Source organism: Apodemus sylvaticus, chromosome 5 (assembly GCF_947179515.1).
Source record: "Apodemus sylvaticus chromosome 5, mApoSyl1.1, whole genome shotgun sequence".
Classification (NCBI taxonomy): domain Eukaryota; kingdom Metazoa; phylum Chordata; class Mammalia; order Rodentia; family Muridae; genus Apodemus; species Apodemus sylvaticus.
In genome coordinates this window covers 12,133,355-12,152,801 of record NC_067476.1, presented here as the reverse complement: position 1 = coordinate 12,152,801, position 19,447 = coordinate 12,133,355, and the positions used below count along the sequence as shown (strand labels likewise).

General features: G+C 49.2%; 2 protein-coding genes across 8 annotated transcripts in view; both read left to right on the top strand.

The window, feature by feature from the left end:
• The window catches only part of Ralgps1 (Ral GEF with PH domain and SH3 binding motif 1), a 237,172-nt gene extending 226,336 nt beyond the window's left edge, over positions 1–10,836 (top strand). For 4 of the 5 annotated variants that reach the window (XM_052182232.1, XM_052182231.1, XM_052182229.1 and 1 more), the window contains 4 exons: positions 1,253–1,345; positions 1,493–1,598; positions 3,276–3,367; positions 6,660–10,836. In XM_052182232.1, coding sequence (XP_052038192.1) covers positions 1,253–1,345; positions 1,493–1,598; positions 3,276–3,367; positions 6,660–6,689 — 321 coding nt within the window. In that variant the 3' untranslated portion in view covers positions 6,690–10,836. Of the gene's footprint in view, positions 1–1,252; positions 1,346–1,492; positions 1,599–3,275; positions 3,368–6,659 lie in introns of those variants that run through there. The other variant, XM_052182233.1, reaches the window with a different exon arrangement.
• A 1,634-nt stretch (positions 10,837–12,470) lies between these two features.
• Positions 12,471–19,447, top strand: part of Garnl3 (GTPase activating Rap/RanGAP domain like 3) — a 149,238-nt gene continuing 142,261 nt past the window's right edge. The window contains exon 1 of one of the 3 annotated variants that reach the window (XM_052182226.1): positions 12,471–12,641. In XM_052182226.1, the coding sequence (XP_052038186.1) occupies positions 12,562–12,641 (80 nt within the window). In that variant the 5' untranslated portion in view covers positions 12,471–12,561. The other 2 variants (XM_052182228.1, XM_052182225.1) reach the window with 2 other exon arrangements.

The window sequence follows — 19,447 nt, the reverse complement described above, 5'->3', positions numbered from 1 at the left end:
AGCATGGCGCACTGTGTGGAACTCCCATGTAGACTCCCTCACTCCCTAGCCGCATGTGAGCACCAGGGGAAAAGCATGGAGACAAGGCATCAGGGGGATCGTCATGCCTGCCACCAGCCTTCGTGTCAGACTCGTATGTCACATCTACTGTGACCCCACATGACAGCTTGGGTGGCAGTCTCACCCTCAAGCTGCCTCTCCTCACCGCATCTGCTCTGCCCTCCTGCCCTGCCTGCTCTGCTCTGGTCCGACTCCTGTCTACAGAGTTGTCTAGAGACACCAACTGCGGTGAAGATACCAGGGCGCTGTCACCTGCCGTCTGCAGGTCTTCTTAGAGTCCTTGTCACTGGTTGCCAGTTAGAGGGTTGGATGACAGATAAGGTGGAGAGCTTCCATCCCAGCTCTGGCTACACTCAGTCTCATAAGGCCGGAGTGTTAAAAAGCTTCCTAAGCATGGGGCCCCATGTCAGAGCCATGGGGAGGACTTACTCTCTCTGTACCACACCACACATACACAGTGGATCACAGGTCAAACCGCAAGAGTTGGTTTTACTCTTGAGTCCCAGGGATAAGTAATATTTAGGTTGTTGGGGTAGGGCACAAGGACCTTTGCCCACTAAGCCATCTCTATAGCCAGGGACTAGCATTTTTAATAAAGTGGAAGCTATTGGAAAATGTCTGCATTCTTCACAATCAGTGAAGATAAGTGTTCTGTGAGCCTTTTCCAGTTTAGCATGTGTGTCTGTTGCTTGCATCCTGTAGTGTCAGAGAGAGGCTGGAAGACAGCTTTTCCCTGGTTTGACAACAGCTGTTCCCATGCGGGAAAGCTGTATCATGATGCTGACTAACCTGCCTGGGAGGTATGGTCCTTTCCTCCAGAGTGGGGGGCTTACATTAACATAGCAGACCTGCAAGCACTGCCAAGGCCTCAAAATTCAGCCCTCAGCCTGTCAGAGCAGCCCGTGACAAGACAAGCATTCATTTCTAGGCGGCAGTTTGGCACGCCTGTTTTCCTGGTACACCATCGGGCCCAGTTCCCCAGCACAGGATTTATGCCCTGAGGCACCTTCCACAAGGGGAAGAAAGGAAGGAGAGACCTCCTTCCAGACCTGGGGAGAGCTGGCACTGCCAAGGAAGACGGGGCCAGAGGAGAGGAAGCCTGGGCTGCCATAATGGGGGTGGCTATGTCCACGACTGGCCAGTCTGAGGCCACGCCCTCCCCGGTATCATCACTCTGCCTGTCCCTCTGCAGCTGGCCTCGTGGACCAGGTACTGGGTCGTGCTCTCAGGATCCACCCTCCTTTACTATGGAGCCAAGTCCTTGCGGGGCACAGACAGAAAACACGTAAGTCCCCTGAAAAGACTGCCTCTGCTGGACGCCCTGGTGGGAGGGACCCCTGTGGCTGCAAGAGCTAGGGTGGGCCGTGTTAGTCCACCCTCCCAAGGGCAGGTGTGGGCCCAGGCCGCCCAGCTGATTGTCGCTCTCTTCTAGTACAAATCTACACCTGGCAAGAAGGTCTCCATCGTAGGTTGGATGGCGCAGCTGCCTGACGACCCCGAGCACCCAGACATCTTCCAGCTGAATAACCCTGACAAAGGTGGGTGGCAGACTGGGCTGGGGCCTCTGTCCTTCTCTCACCAGATGTGCACCCTGAAGCTCTGAGATTACTGTTTTCCCTTTACCCTAGGTTCGCATGGCACCCAGTCTAGTTCTTGCTGTTTAGACTCTGGTTGGTGCTTCTGTTGAGCAGTGAGAGTAGCCTTGCCTTTGACTTCATGGGTCTGTCCTCCTCAGTCTGTAGCACAAAGGTCTTAGGGTAAAGAGCAACCAATGTTAGAGGAGGCAAAGCCTCGGTACCAGAAGGGTCTTGGGTCCTGGCTTCCAGGGACTCTAGGCATAGCTTTATCACAAGACTACACAGTGTCCAGGTGTGACAGCAGCTCAGAACCTGTGTAACTTCCAAAAGCTTCAAGCTGATCTTCCCCACTTCCCTCTCAGTGCCCGCTAAAGGGAGGGAAAGGGCCTGGTCCTATCCCACCCAGGAGCCTTGTCTTCACTGACATGCCCAGCAGTCCACACCCAGCTCCCTTGGTATCCCAAGTTACAAAACAAAACTCAGACAGCAGCAGCCACACAGTTAGAAGCTTATGTAGGCTCAAAGAGGAATAGGAATGTTCCAGTACAGAGTCCAAACACAGGCAGGTCATCTGGGAATCATGTGAACTAGAGTCTGTCTTTGGCATCCTGCAGATCTGGCTAGAGACAAAGACTATGCATTTCTAGCAAGTTCCCTGGGAAGGGTGATGGGGGTATAGTCCAGGGGACTATAAGTGCCATGTCCTCATGGTTGCAGCTGAGAAACAAGGACGCCCACCCACCTCAGGGAGCCCTGCGGATAGAGAGGCAGTAGGACTGCCCGGCCCTCTCCTCTGTATGGGGTGACTAGAGTACACCTGCTACATGCACAGGGGTCCTTACTCTCATGCCACTAGAGTCCCTTCCCCAGTGGCCTTGGCCAGGGCCAGTGAGGTTTTCATTAGAAAGAAACCCATGCCCATGCAAGCTCCGCGGTGACCACAGGTCACTCCTGTTTGAGCCTGGAGCAGTGCTTCTCAACCTTGTAACGCTGTGACCCTAACTACAGTTTTTGCATGTTGTGGTAACCCCAACCATAAAATTATTTTGTTGCTACACTCTATAACTAATTTTGCTACTGCTGTGAAATGTAATGTAAATATCTGATATTTGACCCCTAAAGGACTCACGACCCACAGGTTGAAAACTACTGACCTAGAGGAAAGCAATGCCGCCAAGCAGTAGGAATGTGACATGAGGTCAGGAGGCAATACCACTGATAGAATTAAAGGGGTCTATAAACTAGATATGAAAAGTTATATCTTGGTCTTCAGTGACAAGTAATGTTGTCTTCCTTCCATTATGAATATAAGCATCAGGTGGGGCTTTGTCCCCAGGAGAAATTGTAGGCTTTTCCACAGCAAGTGTGGCTGCGGACATCTCAGGACCTCATTGGTGCTCTTCTTGAAACCCCAGCATGGTATTAGACCTGCTGCCAGCTCCAGGGTGTAGAGACAGACAGACAGACTCACATCACGTCCCACTGTGCAGGTAGTTTAGTACTGAGTCTTGCTCAGTATTGGTGGCAGTCTTTGTATTTTATTGCATATGTGTATAAACATTGGTCACTAAGGGACTTAGTTCAGATACCCCTGGCCTGCCTGTGTCCTTCCTAACCAGGGTTCCTCTCCCCCATCAGGCAATGTTTACAAGTTCCAGACGGGCTCCCGTTTTCATGCGATACTGTGGCACAAGCATTTGGACGATGCGTGTAAAAGCAACAGGCCTCAGGTAACATCCCTCAGACTCTTATGTCACCAGAAACTTTAAACAGCAGGTCTCCCTTTTTCCTTCAGAGCCCACTAGGGCAGCTCCTAGGCGCCCACTCTAAGAGTCTTCCCATGAGTCAAGGCAACCCTTACATGAATGAAGCCTGGCCTAAACCAGAACGTAGTATCTTTTCCACTAAAGAAAATGCAACAGACCTACCCATTAGGGGACAGTGGGGTGGCAAGGTGACATCATCCAGTGTTCCGGCTCTAGCATCTATTTAGTTTGTCCCTCAGAGCTGATTTCATTGGAAAACTGCAAGCTGACCAATAGGTCTGTGTCTCTGCCCACTCCCTGGGTAGTATCCTGGTAACACCTAAAGTGTTTAGGGACAACCATGTGCCAGGAAAGGCTACTGGACCTAGGTGCTATTCTAGCCTCTTCCTCTGCTGTTTCCATCCCTCTCCTCAACCGGTGGCTTTACATGCAACCACTGGCAGAGCGCTCCCATGTCTCTATGCTGTGGGTTCTCTTACTGTTTCCATTGTACACTGAGGAGCCTAAGTGAAGGACACCTGTGCAAGGTCGCATAGTTAGTGAGTGGGGGGAGCTGGGACCCAACTCAGTCCACCTGATTCCCAACTCTGACCTTGTAGCTCTTGACTGAGAATCCCTGTCATTGTACTAGACAGAGAGCCAGGAGTACAGCCCCTGCTGGGCAGGCCCGTGACAGGAATGGCTGCCTTCATTCTTAACGCAAGGTGGGGTTGAGTTGGAGCGTCCTGCTCCCTGCATGTCACACGGGCAGCATTGATGTCACAAGGAAGCCCAAAGTAAGCTACCCTGGAGACACTGACCTGTGGGATTGCGGGTGTGCTCACCCTGTCCTCATGACCAAATGTCAAGGCATGCTCATTGTGGCACTGTCGATGATAGACACCAGAAACCTCCAGGCTGTCTGAGATCCCTAAGCAACAACAGAGAACCATCAGCAAGATGGTGGCAGCTCTAAGGAGGTCCAACAGGCATTAGAGTAGGAAAGGATGATCTCATGTGCTTTTAAATGTATGTGGATATTTACTATATGTATGTGAGCATATTCATGTAAAACTTCTACAGTGATCTACAAGAAACTATAGTCCTATAATTTTAGAGTGCTTATTTTCCTGTGAGATAGATGAGCAGCTAGAAGAACAGTCTTTCAGTAATGCTGATGCTGAACCCTGGGCCTCAAGCATGCTAGGTAGTTGGTCTGCCACAGAGGTAGACTCCCAGCCAGCTTACTTATATCTACACATTACATCAGTGTCACTGCCCATCTCTGAGATGGGAATACCTGTGATTTGGACCCACTGCCATCTCAGGGCAACAAGGGGAATGAGCTTTGGTAGCAAACTGAAGCTCAGAAGCCATACCTAGGCTGCCCCAGAGCCTGTGTGCCCAAGGCCGTGGGTTCTAGGCCCGCCTGACAGCCTTGAGGTAGGCACCTGGCGGGGGAATAAGACCATCTCAGCCAGGAGCAGCAAGGGGAGCCCTGAGTGAGTTCACACTCAGGATAATGGCAGCCAGAAAGTGCAGCAAACTCACGCAGCAGACCGGCACGTTGTCCAGAAGACTCCCAAGTGGGATTTCATGCACTGGCCGGTACGGCCCACCAATATGGCATGCTCCAGCAAGGGCCTGCCATGTGTTTCTCTCCCGGTTTCAGACCTAGGGAAAGAAGAATTTTCTTTTTTTGGGGGGGGGATTTTCTTTTTATATCTTTTTCTTTTTATTTCTTTTTAATTTACTTTTATACTGTTATATATAAACCATGGAGACAACTTCAATACTCAGTGGTAGAAGCTTACTTAAATCAGTTACTGTGCACCTGAGAGACAGCTCAGGAAAGGCACGGAAAAGGGTATTGCAGCCATGTGGCCTTCCACATGGAATCTGTGATGAAGACTGTTTCTATTTGCAATTCTTAAAATTGTTTTTTTTCTGACACTGAATCTATTTAAGCTTATTTATAATGTATGTGTAAGAAACAAACACCAGCAGTAGAGCTAGCTGCCTCAACACTCAGGAGGCTGAGGCAGGAAGTTCATGGGGCCAGCCTGGGCTACAAACAACCAAAAAAGACAACAGCCAAAACAGCAGTAAAGAAACACCATATTCTCATCTCAGCCAAAACCTAGAAACCTGACAGGTCCTGAGACCTTCCCCTTCCCCTTAAGTCATTCTCTCCCTCCCTGACTTCCCTCTTCTCCTCATGTGTGTGAGTTCCCTGTTTTATTTTACTGCAGCCCTGAAGAGGAAACCCAGGGCTCAGCTGCTAAGCAAGTGCTACCACTGAGCTGTGCCCCAGCCCCACTTACAATTTAAAAACCTCTTTTAAAAGCAGAGTCATGCCCGTGTGCTCCCTCCTGCCCTCTGCTCCTCTGCACTGTGGTCCTGAGGTTGAGCGACGCTGGCACACATGGCTGCAGGTCACTGTGGCACCTCTCTTCTCGTCAGCTCTGCCTGTCATCTCAGAACTGATTCCCTGTTCCTTGCTCCCATGAGTTTTGTTACTATGAACATTCTTGGAACTGCATCTTTTTCAGATTTCTCATTTAGGTGAAACTGACACCAAGATGGATTTGCTTGTTTTTTTTTTTGTTTGTTTGTTTGTTTGCTTGCTTGCTTGCTTGCTTGCTTGCTTGCTTGCTTTATGAAATAATGTCTAATCATACCAACTAGAACACCAAAGTAATGCCAAGGGAGGAAGTTCAGAGCTGTGGGTCTGAGGCAGCCGTGAGGGCAGGGAAGTGCTCTGACAATGGGGCTGGTAGCCTCTGGGGGGAAGCAGTGGAGTGCATGATCTCCCCATTCTTCCTCCTCCTGTGCCACTCCCTGCCTCCCCTTAAGACATCCCCCACCTTCTAGGCTATTTTCCCCTCTAGGGACATTTACCCTACTTCAGCAGGGCCTATTCTCCACTCCCCAAAACCAGTTAGTTGTCTTTGGCCCAGAGGATAGTGGTGAGAATGTCTCAGCCCTGGCTCTATGTTTGGCCTGTATAAGCCTCAGTTTCCTCATCTTCATTATGATGACCCTTCTAGCTAGCATCTGCCTAATAGAGTTCACGTGAGGACTCCAGAAACAGTGCATATGAAGTAATCAGCATAATGCCTGGCACATGGTAGCTACTCCCCAGTGGCAGCTATCATTGCTGTCATACAATGATACTTCTCTCCCCATACTTGCATGGCCCTAACTGTAGGAACTGCCCTACCTGTCTCTTTCTGTGGATTGAAACTTTGACAAAAGGGTGAGCTTTCTCTTCTAGGTACCTGCAAACCTTATGTCATTTGAATGAGTATCTGCAGGACTTGGAATGACTGCAAAGTCTTCTGAGAGCCTAGACTAGCTCTGGTGGAGGAGAGCAGCTCTGGGCATAAGCTGTGGGCCAAGGCACCGGAGCCTCATAGCTGGACTCAAGGAATATGGCGGTGGCCTCACAGTCCTGGATGGCTCCCCAGTGTGAGATCCACCTGTCAACCCGCAGCAACTCTCCTGAATCATCCTGAAGCAGCACTCCACCGGGTGGCTGTCAGACTCCACACTGCACCCCCTCTGCCCCCTCTCTGGGCCGTCATCTGTCCACCAGCTGCTTCTGCATCAGGGGAGCATTTGACCCATGTTGGGTTCTCCGTGCTTTCTGCTGCACACAGAGTGGATGGAGTTAATCTTTGAGAGGGCTGGAGAGCAGAGACGGGCTGCTGGGCAGGCTGATTACACCCCAAGTGCACAGGCCACTCACCCACAGGGCCGCCTCAGATTTTGTATACCCCCAAAGCATCCTCTGCGTGTGTGTGCAGTATGTGTGTGTGAGCGAGTGAGTGTGAACTCTCTGAGAAACATACATTTTGGCACAAGACTTGTGACATCACACACTTATTGGCTTTGAGTCCCTGCTTGAAGCTTTAGTTACAGCCTTGTCCTCTAAGAAAAGTCTGAAGGGAGTCCAGAAGCTCCGTGATAAGGGTCCCTTGAGTTCTTTACTGTAAACAAACAATGCCTTAAACCGTGTCTTGTTTTCTGTTCCTATGGGTGCTATTCATCTGGATGGCCTGTTGCCTGGGCCCCAGGCCCTCTGGGGTCTTGTCAGCCTGCCTGAGGCAGAGCCTGTTTCAGGACCATGTACTAGGCACTGGCCTGCTTGCTCCCTGCCAAGAGCTTTCCCATGGGCCCATGGGCCTTCCTTATCTCGCCCACTCCCGCCATGCTGGTGTGGGAAGCTGGGGCCTTTGTCCCAGCAGCTTGGAGGCCCCCACAGTGATCAGTGGTCAGAAGCTGTGCCACCCTGCTATACCACCCTGCATTCTCCCACAGTTCTCACCCTTGCCACCACTGCCAGGGCCGGCCATACTGATTCCTGGTCACACAGGGAGCTGAGTGACACGGAGGCCTTAAGCCCCTCAGTCTTGCCCCTAAATGTAGTCACCAGCAAGTTCTCATCCAAGTCCAAGGGCCAGTTGTTGATGACCAGGTGACAAGAAGAGTCAGACCCTAGGGAGTGAGCTGTCCAGCCTCTGCATTCATGAACAAGGACCTAACTGTCACCTATTGTCATAAACAAGGTGATTTTTACTTTGCATATTTTAATTCAGCTGTATTGCCCTTTGTCATCACTGATGCTCTCTGTCCCTCTTCCTCTTCCTCCTTGAATCTGAGTACCCTAACCCTGAGAAGAAAACCCTCAGTTTTCTGGAAAAGGCTAAATTTCTGGGTCTCTGTGGGTATCATAGTTTTACACAGTAACCCAGTCATGAAACCATCCCAACAATAATGGAGAAGCTGCAGACAGCACCATAACCATGAACTTACCACCAGAAAGCACCGCCTCACAATGCTGACATGGCTCTGAAACCATGGGTGACTTGGTGGGCCGATTAGCTGTCTTCATAGTGGTACATTTTGGTCAAGCTTTGCTGGACTCTGAAGCTAGCCTTCCGGTGAGCAGAGCCTGGTTATTTTCATGCCTAGAAAAACTCCACATGGTAAAGTCGATGCCATCAAACCTTGACCACAGCTGCCTTGCACATCCACCCCCAACCAGTGGTCCAGCTGTGTGTACTGGATTCTACCAACATTGCTCCAATTAGAATCCAGAAGATGGACGCCGGTGTCAGGCACTCTAGGCACCTCCAAGCAGAACCATGTGTGGTCCGCTTTAAACTATACCAACCCCAAGCCTGCCTGCCTATTAACTCCTGGAAAGCCAGAACATCAGCTGCTAGTTTCCTTTAGGTGTCTGCTCTTGAGCTCATTTTTGGGTTCTCACATGTGCAATGTCAGACATCAGAAGCCCAAGAACTTTCATCCCACTCAGATAACTTTCTGCTCTTTACAGATTTGTCTTATGAGACACAGTGTTTTCTTCCAGGCCTAATCTGAAAGAGCACAATCACAATTATTTTCAAAGTGTTTTAATCTTCTCCCTATTTGAAGCCAAACTCCCCTCCCACAAGCATCCTTACCATGGACTCTTGAAGACAAGTGCTTGGACTTTATTAGTGAAAAGCGTTGTAGGACTCTTGTGAGCCTAGAAGGCAGCAGGAGAGCCCTGTAGATGGAGTTGAAACACATACGGCTCTCAAGCAGGGCCTTAGGCCAAGCATGCAAGCCCAGTGCTGATATCCCCAGTGCTGGCTTGTCACACAAGGCTACAGGGGAGGTGGCTAGGTCATGTGACAGAGGCAGAGGTCCTTTGATGGACTCCTAGCCTGGAAGGAAGCTGTTCTGCACTTTTGCTCCACTGTCCGTAGTCCACAAATACTGTGAGACTGTTGGAGACAGACCATGGCCCTCCAAACTCAGAGCTGTAGGATGCTGTTTAGAAACTTGGATGGGCAGCTGGTAGTATTATGAAGTCCCAAGAAAAGCCCACTCACAATAGGAGTAACCTCTGGCCCTCTCCAGTGAACAAGTTTTGTAACTCAAGGTCAACTAAGTGTATGCTGGCAAGCAAGATACCTTGTGGAGACTGGACTTGGTGGGAAGAACCAGAAACACTCCTGCACAAGCCAGCAGGAGAGTTTGACCCTCCCCTCCCCTGGCCAGGTGCCATGGGACACTTGTCGGACCACGATGCTGAGCAGGTAGACGTCCGTGTCTTGCCAGCAGGCTCTCTGCATCTCTCCTCCTTACCAAGACGGCCAGTGTTTGCTCCATCACTTTACTCTTGCTTCTGAGCCTAAGAAAGGTTTTGTTTTGCTGTTTATTTTTTGAAATCGATTTTCAGATGGAAAATGATCTGTAAAACTGGGAAGCCATTTATAAGCCAAGGCTGCTTTAGTCTGCAAGTGGGGTCCAGAGCTTTGCAACCTCTATTGAATATTGCCAAAAGCACAGCTTCTCTTTTGTGTGACCCCTAAACTGGCCCTGTGTCATATTGATTGGGTGATTTCATGTTATTAAAAAAAAACAAACCCACCCTGCACAAAGCCCTTTTGGAAGTGTATTTATTGCATAAACATTCATATCTCAAGTGAACACTTCTTATACACCAGGCTCTACCCAGACTGAAAATGACTAGAAACAAGACAAATCCAATTTTGGCCTTTGTAGAACTTAACCAGTCAGTGATCAAATAATCACCATCTCACATGCCAACTTTAGCAAGACCCTGCTTCTCCCCTACCCATGAATACAAATCTTGTGCATTGGTTCTTCCAGGAAGACTTCAGATTGAATGGGAATGTTGGGAGAGTGAGTTGCATTGAGGACTACCTGGAGTCCCGACACAGGAGGCTGGCTGGCTCTAAGCTGCCAGATACAGATCTGGGTTCCAGAATGCCAAAGGCAGGGTGGGAGAGTGGGGTCTGAGTGCTTGCCGTATGCACAGCCCCCGCCCCTGTTTACTCATAACTTCAGTGTTAAGCTTCAAATGCAGTATGAGTGGCATCTGCGTGTCCCTGGGCGCTGAGGTCTTGGACTTTGCTCCACCTTGTAACCTGCTGCTGCACAAGTGTGTGTCCAGTGGACAACCCCAAACCGCCACTCATAGCAGCAAGGTGATAGGCTATCTGCCATTTTGGAAAGAAATAATAGTAATTCATTTATTAGTGAAGTATACTCTTTAATAAATTTCGTGCCAAAATGCATGGTTTCCCACTTAGAATTCAAAATGTTGTATAGAGAGTAGTTTTCAATTTCTTACCTGTTCTTCCAAGTAAACTGAAAATGAATTTTCACATCTTACTTTGTTTCTTGTTAAATCTGCTGCACCTCCCCAGCTGTCTTTTTTTCCCAGCAGACCCTGCATGCAGTTGTGTGAGGACTTTTCTCTTAACATTTGTAAATTGTCTCATCTGCAATAACCACTGCACATCATCCCTCCTTGGGATTCTTTAGATTTTTGGTGAAGTATTTTGTTACCTCAGTCTTGTATCAAGTTGCTGTATTTTTCAGCTTGTTACACTGATAATAATTGTTTCACTAATTAAATACTTTAATGTACAGACATCTTTGTTTACTTTGAAATTAAATGTGTTTTCCAATGACTATCGTTCCATTTATTAGTGTCACATGCAGTCAATTGGACAGGCAGCTGCTGTGCTATGGGCAGACATGGAGGAGGTGTAGACTGCCCAGGGCTCGGCTGAGAGCAAGTAGCATTTACATATATAGGAGGGAGAGGAAAGGGACAATATTGTGGGTTTCTTGGAGAGGAAGGCATAGGGTCTGGGGTGCCTAAGAAGACAGAGGGCCTTAGGAGTTTTCAGATCAGAAGTTGCAGAACATCAAGGAGGCTGGCAGTAGGAGGAGGGAGGGGCAGGGAGACAGAGGACAGGATGCACATGGGGGAAAGCAGGCAACCAGAGATTACTGAGGGAGAATTCCAGTCAACGTGATATCTGAAAAGGTATGTCGGGAGGAAGTCATGATGTAAAAAACCCACTCCAGTTTGATTAGAGGTAAAGGGAAGGGTGGGGGGGTCGAGGAGACAGACAAAGTGCCCGCAAGCGGGAATGCATGGACTAGAGAACTAGATTGGGGTCTCAGTGGCGCTCCCAGGCATACACACCATTCTTGCTCCAGCCTCTGGTGAATGCACAGCATCAAGGGAGACCAGAACCTCTTTCTTGATCACAGTGAAAGAACCCTGATGCGTATATTAACACAGGCCTATGCTTTACCTGGGAAGAGGAACTCTCAACTGAGCAGTTTCCTCCATCAGATTATCCAGTAGACAAGGCTGTGAGGGCTTTTGGTGGTGGTGGTAGGGGTGCTGTGAAGGATCCAGCCCACTGAAGGTGGTGTTATCCCGGGGCAGGTGGGACTTGGCTAGATAAGAAAAGTTGGTAAGCAACCCAGAGGAAGACCTATAAGACCTGATTCAGTTCTTGAGTTCCTCACTCTTCCAGCCTCAAACTTGAGTACCTTGTGGTGGACCCCAGTTCAGCCAGGAAGACCCACATCATCGAGGCATCCCTGAAGTGATGAACAGGCAACTTGGGCGGGGCTTGTGTAGGCAGGGGAAGTTAGAGGGTTCTTGGGGTAGAATAGCTAGGGGACAAGAGACGCAGAATTGCTCCAAGTACAGACCTCAGTTTCTGCTTTGGGACCTTGAGTTCCTGCTCTGACTTCCAGATGATGGGCTGTAACCTGTAAGCCAAATAAAGCCTTTCTTCCCTAAGGTGCTTTTGATGTGTCACAGCAACAGAAACCAAACTAGAAATAGATGGCAAAGCCATCTTTACTTTCACTCAGTTGAGTTTCTACACCCAACTACAGTGCAGTGTTAAAAGACCCTGAGATGATGCGTCTGACTTGGGGAGGAAATGAGGGGTGGAAGGTGGGGCTGCTACAAAATTGGAAGGTTATGAATGAAAATCTGAACCCACAACTGGTAGCCAGCCAAAGCTCCCCTCAGCCTCACTGTGTCAGACACCACAAACAGCCACCAGGAGACAGCAGTACCTCCTTTTGCTGACTGGTTAGATCCTGAGGTAGCACAGTCTTATGGTGGACCCCAGTTCAGCCAGGAAGATCTGCACGGACTTCCCTGAAGTGAGGAAGAGGCAACATGGGCGGGGCTAGATAGGCGGGGCTTGTAGTGTAGGCGGGGCAGCTAGAGGGCTCTTGGGGCAGAATAGCCAAGGGATGAGAAACAGACGCAGAACTGCTCCAAATACAGACCTCTGCTTCAAGGGAGGAGAGGCGGAGCTCCAGGGTCGGGGGCCATGCCTGTGGGCGGGATGTGGAGAAAGGCGGCCCCCAAAAGAAGGCGGTGCTACGATAGAAAGGACCAGGAGGTGCTGAGGTGAGGAGGGTCAGCAGAGAAGTCAGCAAGCGGAGCTGTGGTGTGGAGGGCCGATAGAGCGCTCTGTGGTGAAGGGGTAGGTGGGCAGGGCCTAGATCTGTGGGGCATGGTGAGTCAGAGCGGTGGGAGGGTTATGGGTCGTAACTCGACGAAGTTCAGGACCCGGTGGTCACGGGGCCCTGCGTGCGCTACACAGAAGAGCAGAGGGAGAGCGGATAGAGGATCTCGGCGAGGCTGGCTCGGGAGGGGCGTGGCTGGAGCTCCTGATAGCGGCAGGGTGGGGCCTGCACTGGTCTGAGAAGGGGCAGGGAAACAGAGAACATTAGCTGGGACACGGCCTGTGCCCAGACTAGGGGGTGAGGTGGGTTTGGCTAGGATATGGGGCGGGGACTTGGCAAAACTGAAGGGCAAAGGGACTGACTGAATAAGGGTTTGGGGTGGGGCCTGAGCACATTAATAGGTAAGAGATTAGTACTTGGGGCGGGGCAAGGGTGGAGCCTAAGCAGAGCTGAAAGGAGACCTGCCTGATTGGGGCGGGGCAAAGGCGGACAGGGGCGGGACCTAAACCTAATTCAGATAGACTGGGTTAGGGGTGGTGAGGGGGCGGGGCCTAAATCCAACTGAGTGGTAAGGGAGGATCTGCTAGATTAGGGGCGAGGCATTGGGAGGGCCAAGGCCTCAAAAAGGGCTTGAGGGAGTGGATTTGGTAGGAGATCAGGGCGGCGCCTGAGACTAGCTCCAAAGAGATGAGGCGGACTTGGCTAGGCTAGGGGCAGGGCTTAAAGCCGGAGGTTCGGTAAAGGCGTACCTGCTAGAATGGGGGCGGAGCAGAAGTGAGGCCTAAAGCCAGAGGTGTGGAAGTGGTGGTGGGGGGGGACCTGCTGGAGTAGGGGCGGGGCCTAAATCCTGGGGCGTGGTTAGGTGGCTAAGATGGGGCGGGACCTAAAGCCTGAGGCGTGGTCAGGCTGATAGAGTATGGGCGGGGCCTAAAGCCTCAGAAGTGTTAAGGGGACCTAACAGAGTAGGGACGGGGCTTAGACCCCCGAAGAATCTGAGGGAGTGGTTAGGCTGGAGTTCGGGGCGGGGCCTGAGGTCCCGGGTTGGACCGGAGTTTGGGGCGGGACAGAGGCGGGACTTGGGGGCCGGTGAGGGGTGCGGGGCGGGGCGTGGGCTGCGGCGCGTTAGCTGAACGTCCGGCCGAACACCGCCGAGGCCCGAGCCCACCCGAGTGTGCCCGAGCCGTCGGCCCCCGCCCGGGGCGATGGAGCAGGAACCCGGCGGGGCCGCCGCTGCGCTCCTGCGGCAGAAGAGGGCGGCGCTGCGGCGCAGGGGGTGCAGCTTTGAGAGTCCCAGGTACCGTTGCCCCGGAGGGCTGTAGCTCCTAGGGGCGGGAAAGGGGAGTAGGCCACGTGGGGGGGGGGTGGCGGTGTGAGGGGACAGAGCGTGGCGAGGCCGCGGTGTGGGAGGGAGTCGGCGCAGAGCCGGGTAGAGCGGCCGGGCCACGCTGAGGGAGTGCCCAGCGGGAGGGCTGGGGACCTGTGTCCGGCCAGCAGATGCTGTGGACGTCCGAAGCCTCGGCCCCGTGACAGGCCCTGCACACCACGGCTCAGGGAGGTCTTGGGCTGTGGAGAACGCGACCTGCCTGCTTCTAAATGCTCAAGGACAAGGTCGGAACCCCTAAACCCCCAAAGGACACCCTTTAGGCTCCTCTTGCTTTCTGTAATCCATCCTTGCATCCCGGGTGCCTGGACACCTGCTGCCTATGGCCCCGCCCATCTGTGGTTGGGGTGGGGGGCATCCTGCATAGTTTCCTAGGTCCTTTCTTTTTCCCAGGTTGTCCGTGCCCCTCTCCGACTTACCTTCCTTAACTGGCTCTCCTCCTGAGGAGCCAGCCTGGTCTTAGGTGAAGCTTGGCTGCTGCCGGACACGCCCTTCCCTTTGCGGCTGATGCCAATGCCTATGCCCTGCTTACTCCCACCTCCAAGGGATTTCTTGTAACTTGAAATGAGTCCTGCTTCCAGGTGGACTCATTCCTTTCAGGATGACTCCAGCACCACCATCTGGGCCAGATTTTCATCAGTATTCTGTAATAATGGCCTTAGGAAGGGTATCCTGGAGCCAACCCCTTTCCCCCTAGCCTTCTGCTGTTTGCACTCCTGAGGAGTTTTTCATTGCCATCGTATGGGTAGGGACAAGAAGAAAAAGATGTGGGACTGTAACCTCCACTGAGGTGGAAAAGAGAGTTAGTTCATTTGCTAAGGCACAAAGCAAACCAGCCAAGATCCTTAAAGGAAGGTGTGATGCCCTTAATTGGCCTTTCTCAGACTCAGTCCTTGACACACTGCTCCAGCAGCTCTGATGCTGTGTGGTGAGAACAGATACCAAGGCTGTCCTAGTCTCTGCTCCATCACCACAGCTGGCTCAGCCTGGCCCATCACACATTCTGAAGGGCTTGGTCACCCCTCCCTCAGGCTGTAGAACTGCTCATCAATTCATTTTGAAAATCCTTCTTGAACTCTAGGCTTAGCTTTGTGTAATCAGCGCTTGGGCATCTGCCAAGAAGGTTCTAAATATCTGTGTGGTGACGTGGGTGGAACATTTCCCTTAGATAGGAGACCCAGGCAGCTGACGATCTCTATGGCTTGGGCATGAAGAATAGGAAGAGGTATACCAAGAGACTGGAGCAAAGAGAGTCTCTGAGGCAGAGTGCTTAGGACAGTGCTGCTACAGAACTTTCAGAGATGAAAGAATGGTTCTGTAATGCAGCCCATGCAGTTCGGGCGGGAGCCACAGACACCTGTGGCTGTGGAATACTTCTCTAAGACACCCGAGTGTTGAGTTGTGCTTAGCCTTCAATGTAAGAAACCACTTTGATCCCAGCACTGCCACCTCGGCCAGATTAGCATCAGCATTGATTGGCTTTCTCTGGCTCAGTCCTTGACACACCTTCTCCAGCAGTTCTGATAAGAGCTCAAAGGGGACTGAGAAACGCATACCATAGTGGGCAGTGCTGGCATAGAAATTAGATTTCCTTCCTTTTGTCTTCACGAGCAGATTCTTCAAGAACTAAAATGACTTCCAAGCCTCCAGGTGGTTTTGTTCTCTGGTACTACACTATGACTTTATCTAGTGGCCTGTATAATAATTAGAATTAGCTTTTATTTTTATCTTCTAAAAATAATTTATTGGATGTGAGAAAAAACATAAACAGGATAATTAAATGATTTTGATGATAGTATTGGTGATAGTGTTTTATTGTTGTTTGTTTGCTTGGTTGCTTTTGAAACAGGTCTCATACCGCCCTGGTTGGCCCGAAATTCACTGTGTAAACCAGGCTGGCCTCAAACTCACAGAGACCTGCCTGCCTCTGCCCCTCAAGCGCTGGGATTAAAGTCCACCACTCCCAGTGGATAGTTTATTGATTCATAATCCTACTATAGATATAATCGCCCATTTCTCAATGAATATCATTTTAATTGACTTCACTCAGCACATCATAAACACTGGGTGAAATCCTTACCTATTCCTTAAGAAATCGTTTCAGCTGCTGTGTGATCTCCTATATGGAGGTCTAACTACTTTTAGCCTATCTTTTACTATTTTCACTCTTCATAGAGATGCAGTTCATTTATGTGTTGTCGCTTCTGTGTGAAGGTATCACTGGTCTGTAAGATAAGATCATGAAAGTGTTGGGAATTATGGGTCAGAACAAAGGAGCCTCTTAAAGTATTCTGAAACAGGATTCCAGAGGGCTTCCCTAGGTGTTATTATTATTGATACAACAAGGTGATACCTTGTATTTGAATTTCTTTATTTAGTAATGAAGTTTTTCTTAAATCATATTTTTTACTTATTTTAAGGTATTTGTACACATGATCGCCATTTTCCTTTAGACTATTTATTCTTTCCTAATAGAATTGAAACTCTTTTTATTTACCAAGGAGAATTTTGGGTTAAATATGTAGCAGGTATTTTTTTGCAGTTAATTATTTGCCTTTTCACTTTCTGTGTGGTGGTTTTCCTGTGTGTGTGTGTGTGTGTGTGTTAACTATTGTCTTGAACTTTAGATCCACTGATTTCTTCCTCTTGTTTAGGCTCATGTAAAAGAATCCCTTAACTTAAAATATTAATAATAAATGAAAATAATAAAATAGATAAATATTCATCTATAATTTTTCCATGTTTAATGAAATTTTAAAGTTAGCATATAAAGTAATTCTCCACTATCTTCCTTAATTCAGTAATCCAAATGACCTCACCATTCTGGCTGGGTGTCAGACCTCTTGTCTACATCTTAACCGAATGGGCGCATGGCTCCTTATACCAAGTGCATTGATCCAGAGGCCTGCAACTGTCTGAGAGCTTGCTGGCTACTTGTGAAACACAACCAGGAGGGAAAGCCTTGCCACATCTGTATGCCTCAGTTACTTTCTCATGGCCAACTGTATCAAGTTTAAACACCTTTGCCTAATGGTTAGGCCCTTTGAGAATGAGTTTTAGCTACATTTACCTAATCATCTTCATCTTCTTATCTTTGTGTGTAGATGTGTGTGTACGTGAGTGTGCACTTCTGCAGCATTAACATTTTGGCAGTTCTCTTTGCTAAGTATCCTGTGTCAGTTCTGATAACTGGTGTGCAAACACAGCAAGCTAAGGAAGGTGAAGGAGCAAGAAATGGTCTAGGGACTTGGTATCAGGCTGGTGGGAATGAGAAGGACTAGCTTTGTATACTTGGAGGCATCAGAGAAGACAAAAGACACCGGTTCTGTTAAACAACTTGCCCTGAATGAGTTCCTCATAATTTTATAGACAGGCATATCATATGTTGTCCATGCACAAGGACCTGGGCTCAAGTTTCTGCATCTTTCAATCAAGCATGTGAATTAGGAAGGTTGCTTAACCCTCTATGAATCTTGGTTAACACATTTTTTTAATTGCCCTGTATTGATGTGAGCTTTAAATGACCTAATGTGTGAGGTGCTCCTTCAGGAGTGTGGGAAGCATGGGGCTGACAGTTATAGACAGAATGATTAACTTTCTGATGTAAGTTCTTAGCCACATCTACTTTGTATAAGACACTAATAGGCAGGTACATGGTATTTTAAGATTGCGTTGCTTTTTTTTTTTTTTTTTGCCCCTACTTCTAACCATCAAGAAAGACAAGTAATGAATTTGTGTTATTTTAAAAATTTGCCACTCGGGCTGCAACAGTTCGTGGAGGCTGAACTTCGGGTGAACTACAGTGTTAGCAGGTTACCTAGCAGGGTTGAGTTTACCAAGTGAATCTTTTTCATTAATTTTTTTTAATTCATTGAGAACTTCATATAATGTATTTTGATCATATTCTCCTCCGGTTCCTCTCAACACCCCCTCCTGATTTGAAAGCCAGTCCTCTATGGTAATGCAGGAAACTTTTCTCCAGCAACTTCTGTAGTTGGTCACTTAGATTCTTCAGGTTCTATATAGAGTCAAGGAGTCTTTAATTCATTTATTTTTTTTATGTATTTATTTTCATTTATTGATTCATTTATTCACTCTAAATCCCCCTCCTCCTTGCAGCCCCCCTCCTCCTTGCAGTCCCACCCTCACAACTCTCTCCCTCCCTTCTCTCCTTCCCTTCTCCTCAGAGAAGGGTACCTGCCTGCCCTAGCACATCAAGTTGCAGCAGGCCTGGGCTCATCATCTCCCACTGAGGCCAGAAAGGCAGCCCAGCTAGAAGGAGAGGGAGCCAGAGGCAGGGAAGAGTTAGAGTCAGAGGCAGTTAAGGGACCCACATGAAGACCAAGCTGCACACCTGCTATTTATGTGTAGGGGGCCTGGGTCCAGCCCATGTTTACTCTTTGGTGATTCAGTCTGTGAGTCCCCATGGGCCTAGTTTAGTGTGCATGTGCATGTGTGCATGTGTGCATGCATGCATGCATATGTCTGGTGTAGTTGCAGCAGCAGCAGCAGCAGCAGCAGCCATCCACACAGGGTCTCTCATTTACCAGGAAGTCAGGAGGTCACCAGTTAGGTTTGGTTAGCTGACATGAGGCCCAGGAACTTTCTACCAGTCTCCATTTTTCCACCACTTACAAGCACATGCTACCTCATCCAGTTTTTTTTTTATATGGATTCTGGGCATTGAACTCTGGTCCTCATGCTGATACAACAAGCACTTTACCAATTCAAGTCACTTCTCTAGGCCTATTTAAAGCACTTTATTAGTGAGTAACTTTACTTTCCTAAAAGCATTGTTGAAACCTGCCTCATCCTTGCTGCCCATCACTCATATTTCTGTGAAGCCGCTTGTGGTGCCAGTGTCGTCTCCATGGTCTGAATTCAAGGTGGAAGATAATGGCTTAGATTAGGTGCTTCTCACTCCTGGCTATTCAACTGTCGTCTCCATTGAAATCTACTCCATTCAGGATTAATAACACACCACCATCATTTCTGATAGGCTTGCACCAAAAACCTTATGAGCACATTTTAACATATCAGAGGTTATGAATGGCCAGCAAAAGAGATGCCATGGTTCATGCAGTTCATAATGCTGGGCATGATCAAGCTTCAGGAGTAGGTGGTCCAGGTGTTTCAATAATATCATCCAAGACTTCGTTTTCTGCATTGATTTTTGTCCTAGTTTGTGATAAATACCATGGCCCAAAGCACAGTGGGATAGAAGTGTAGAAAATCTTACATTTCTACACCATAGTCCATCATTGAAAGTAGTTGGGATAGGAACCTGGAAGCAGGAACTAAAGTAGAGACCATGGAGGAGTGCTGCTTACTGGTGCTCCCTTCTAAGAGCTTGCTTAGTCTTTCTT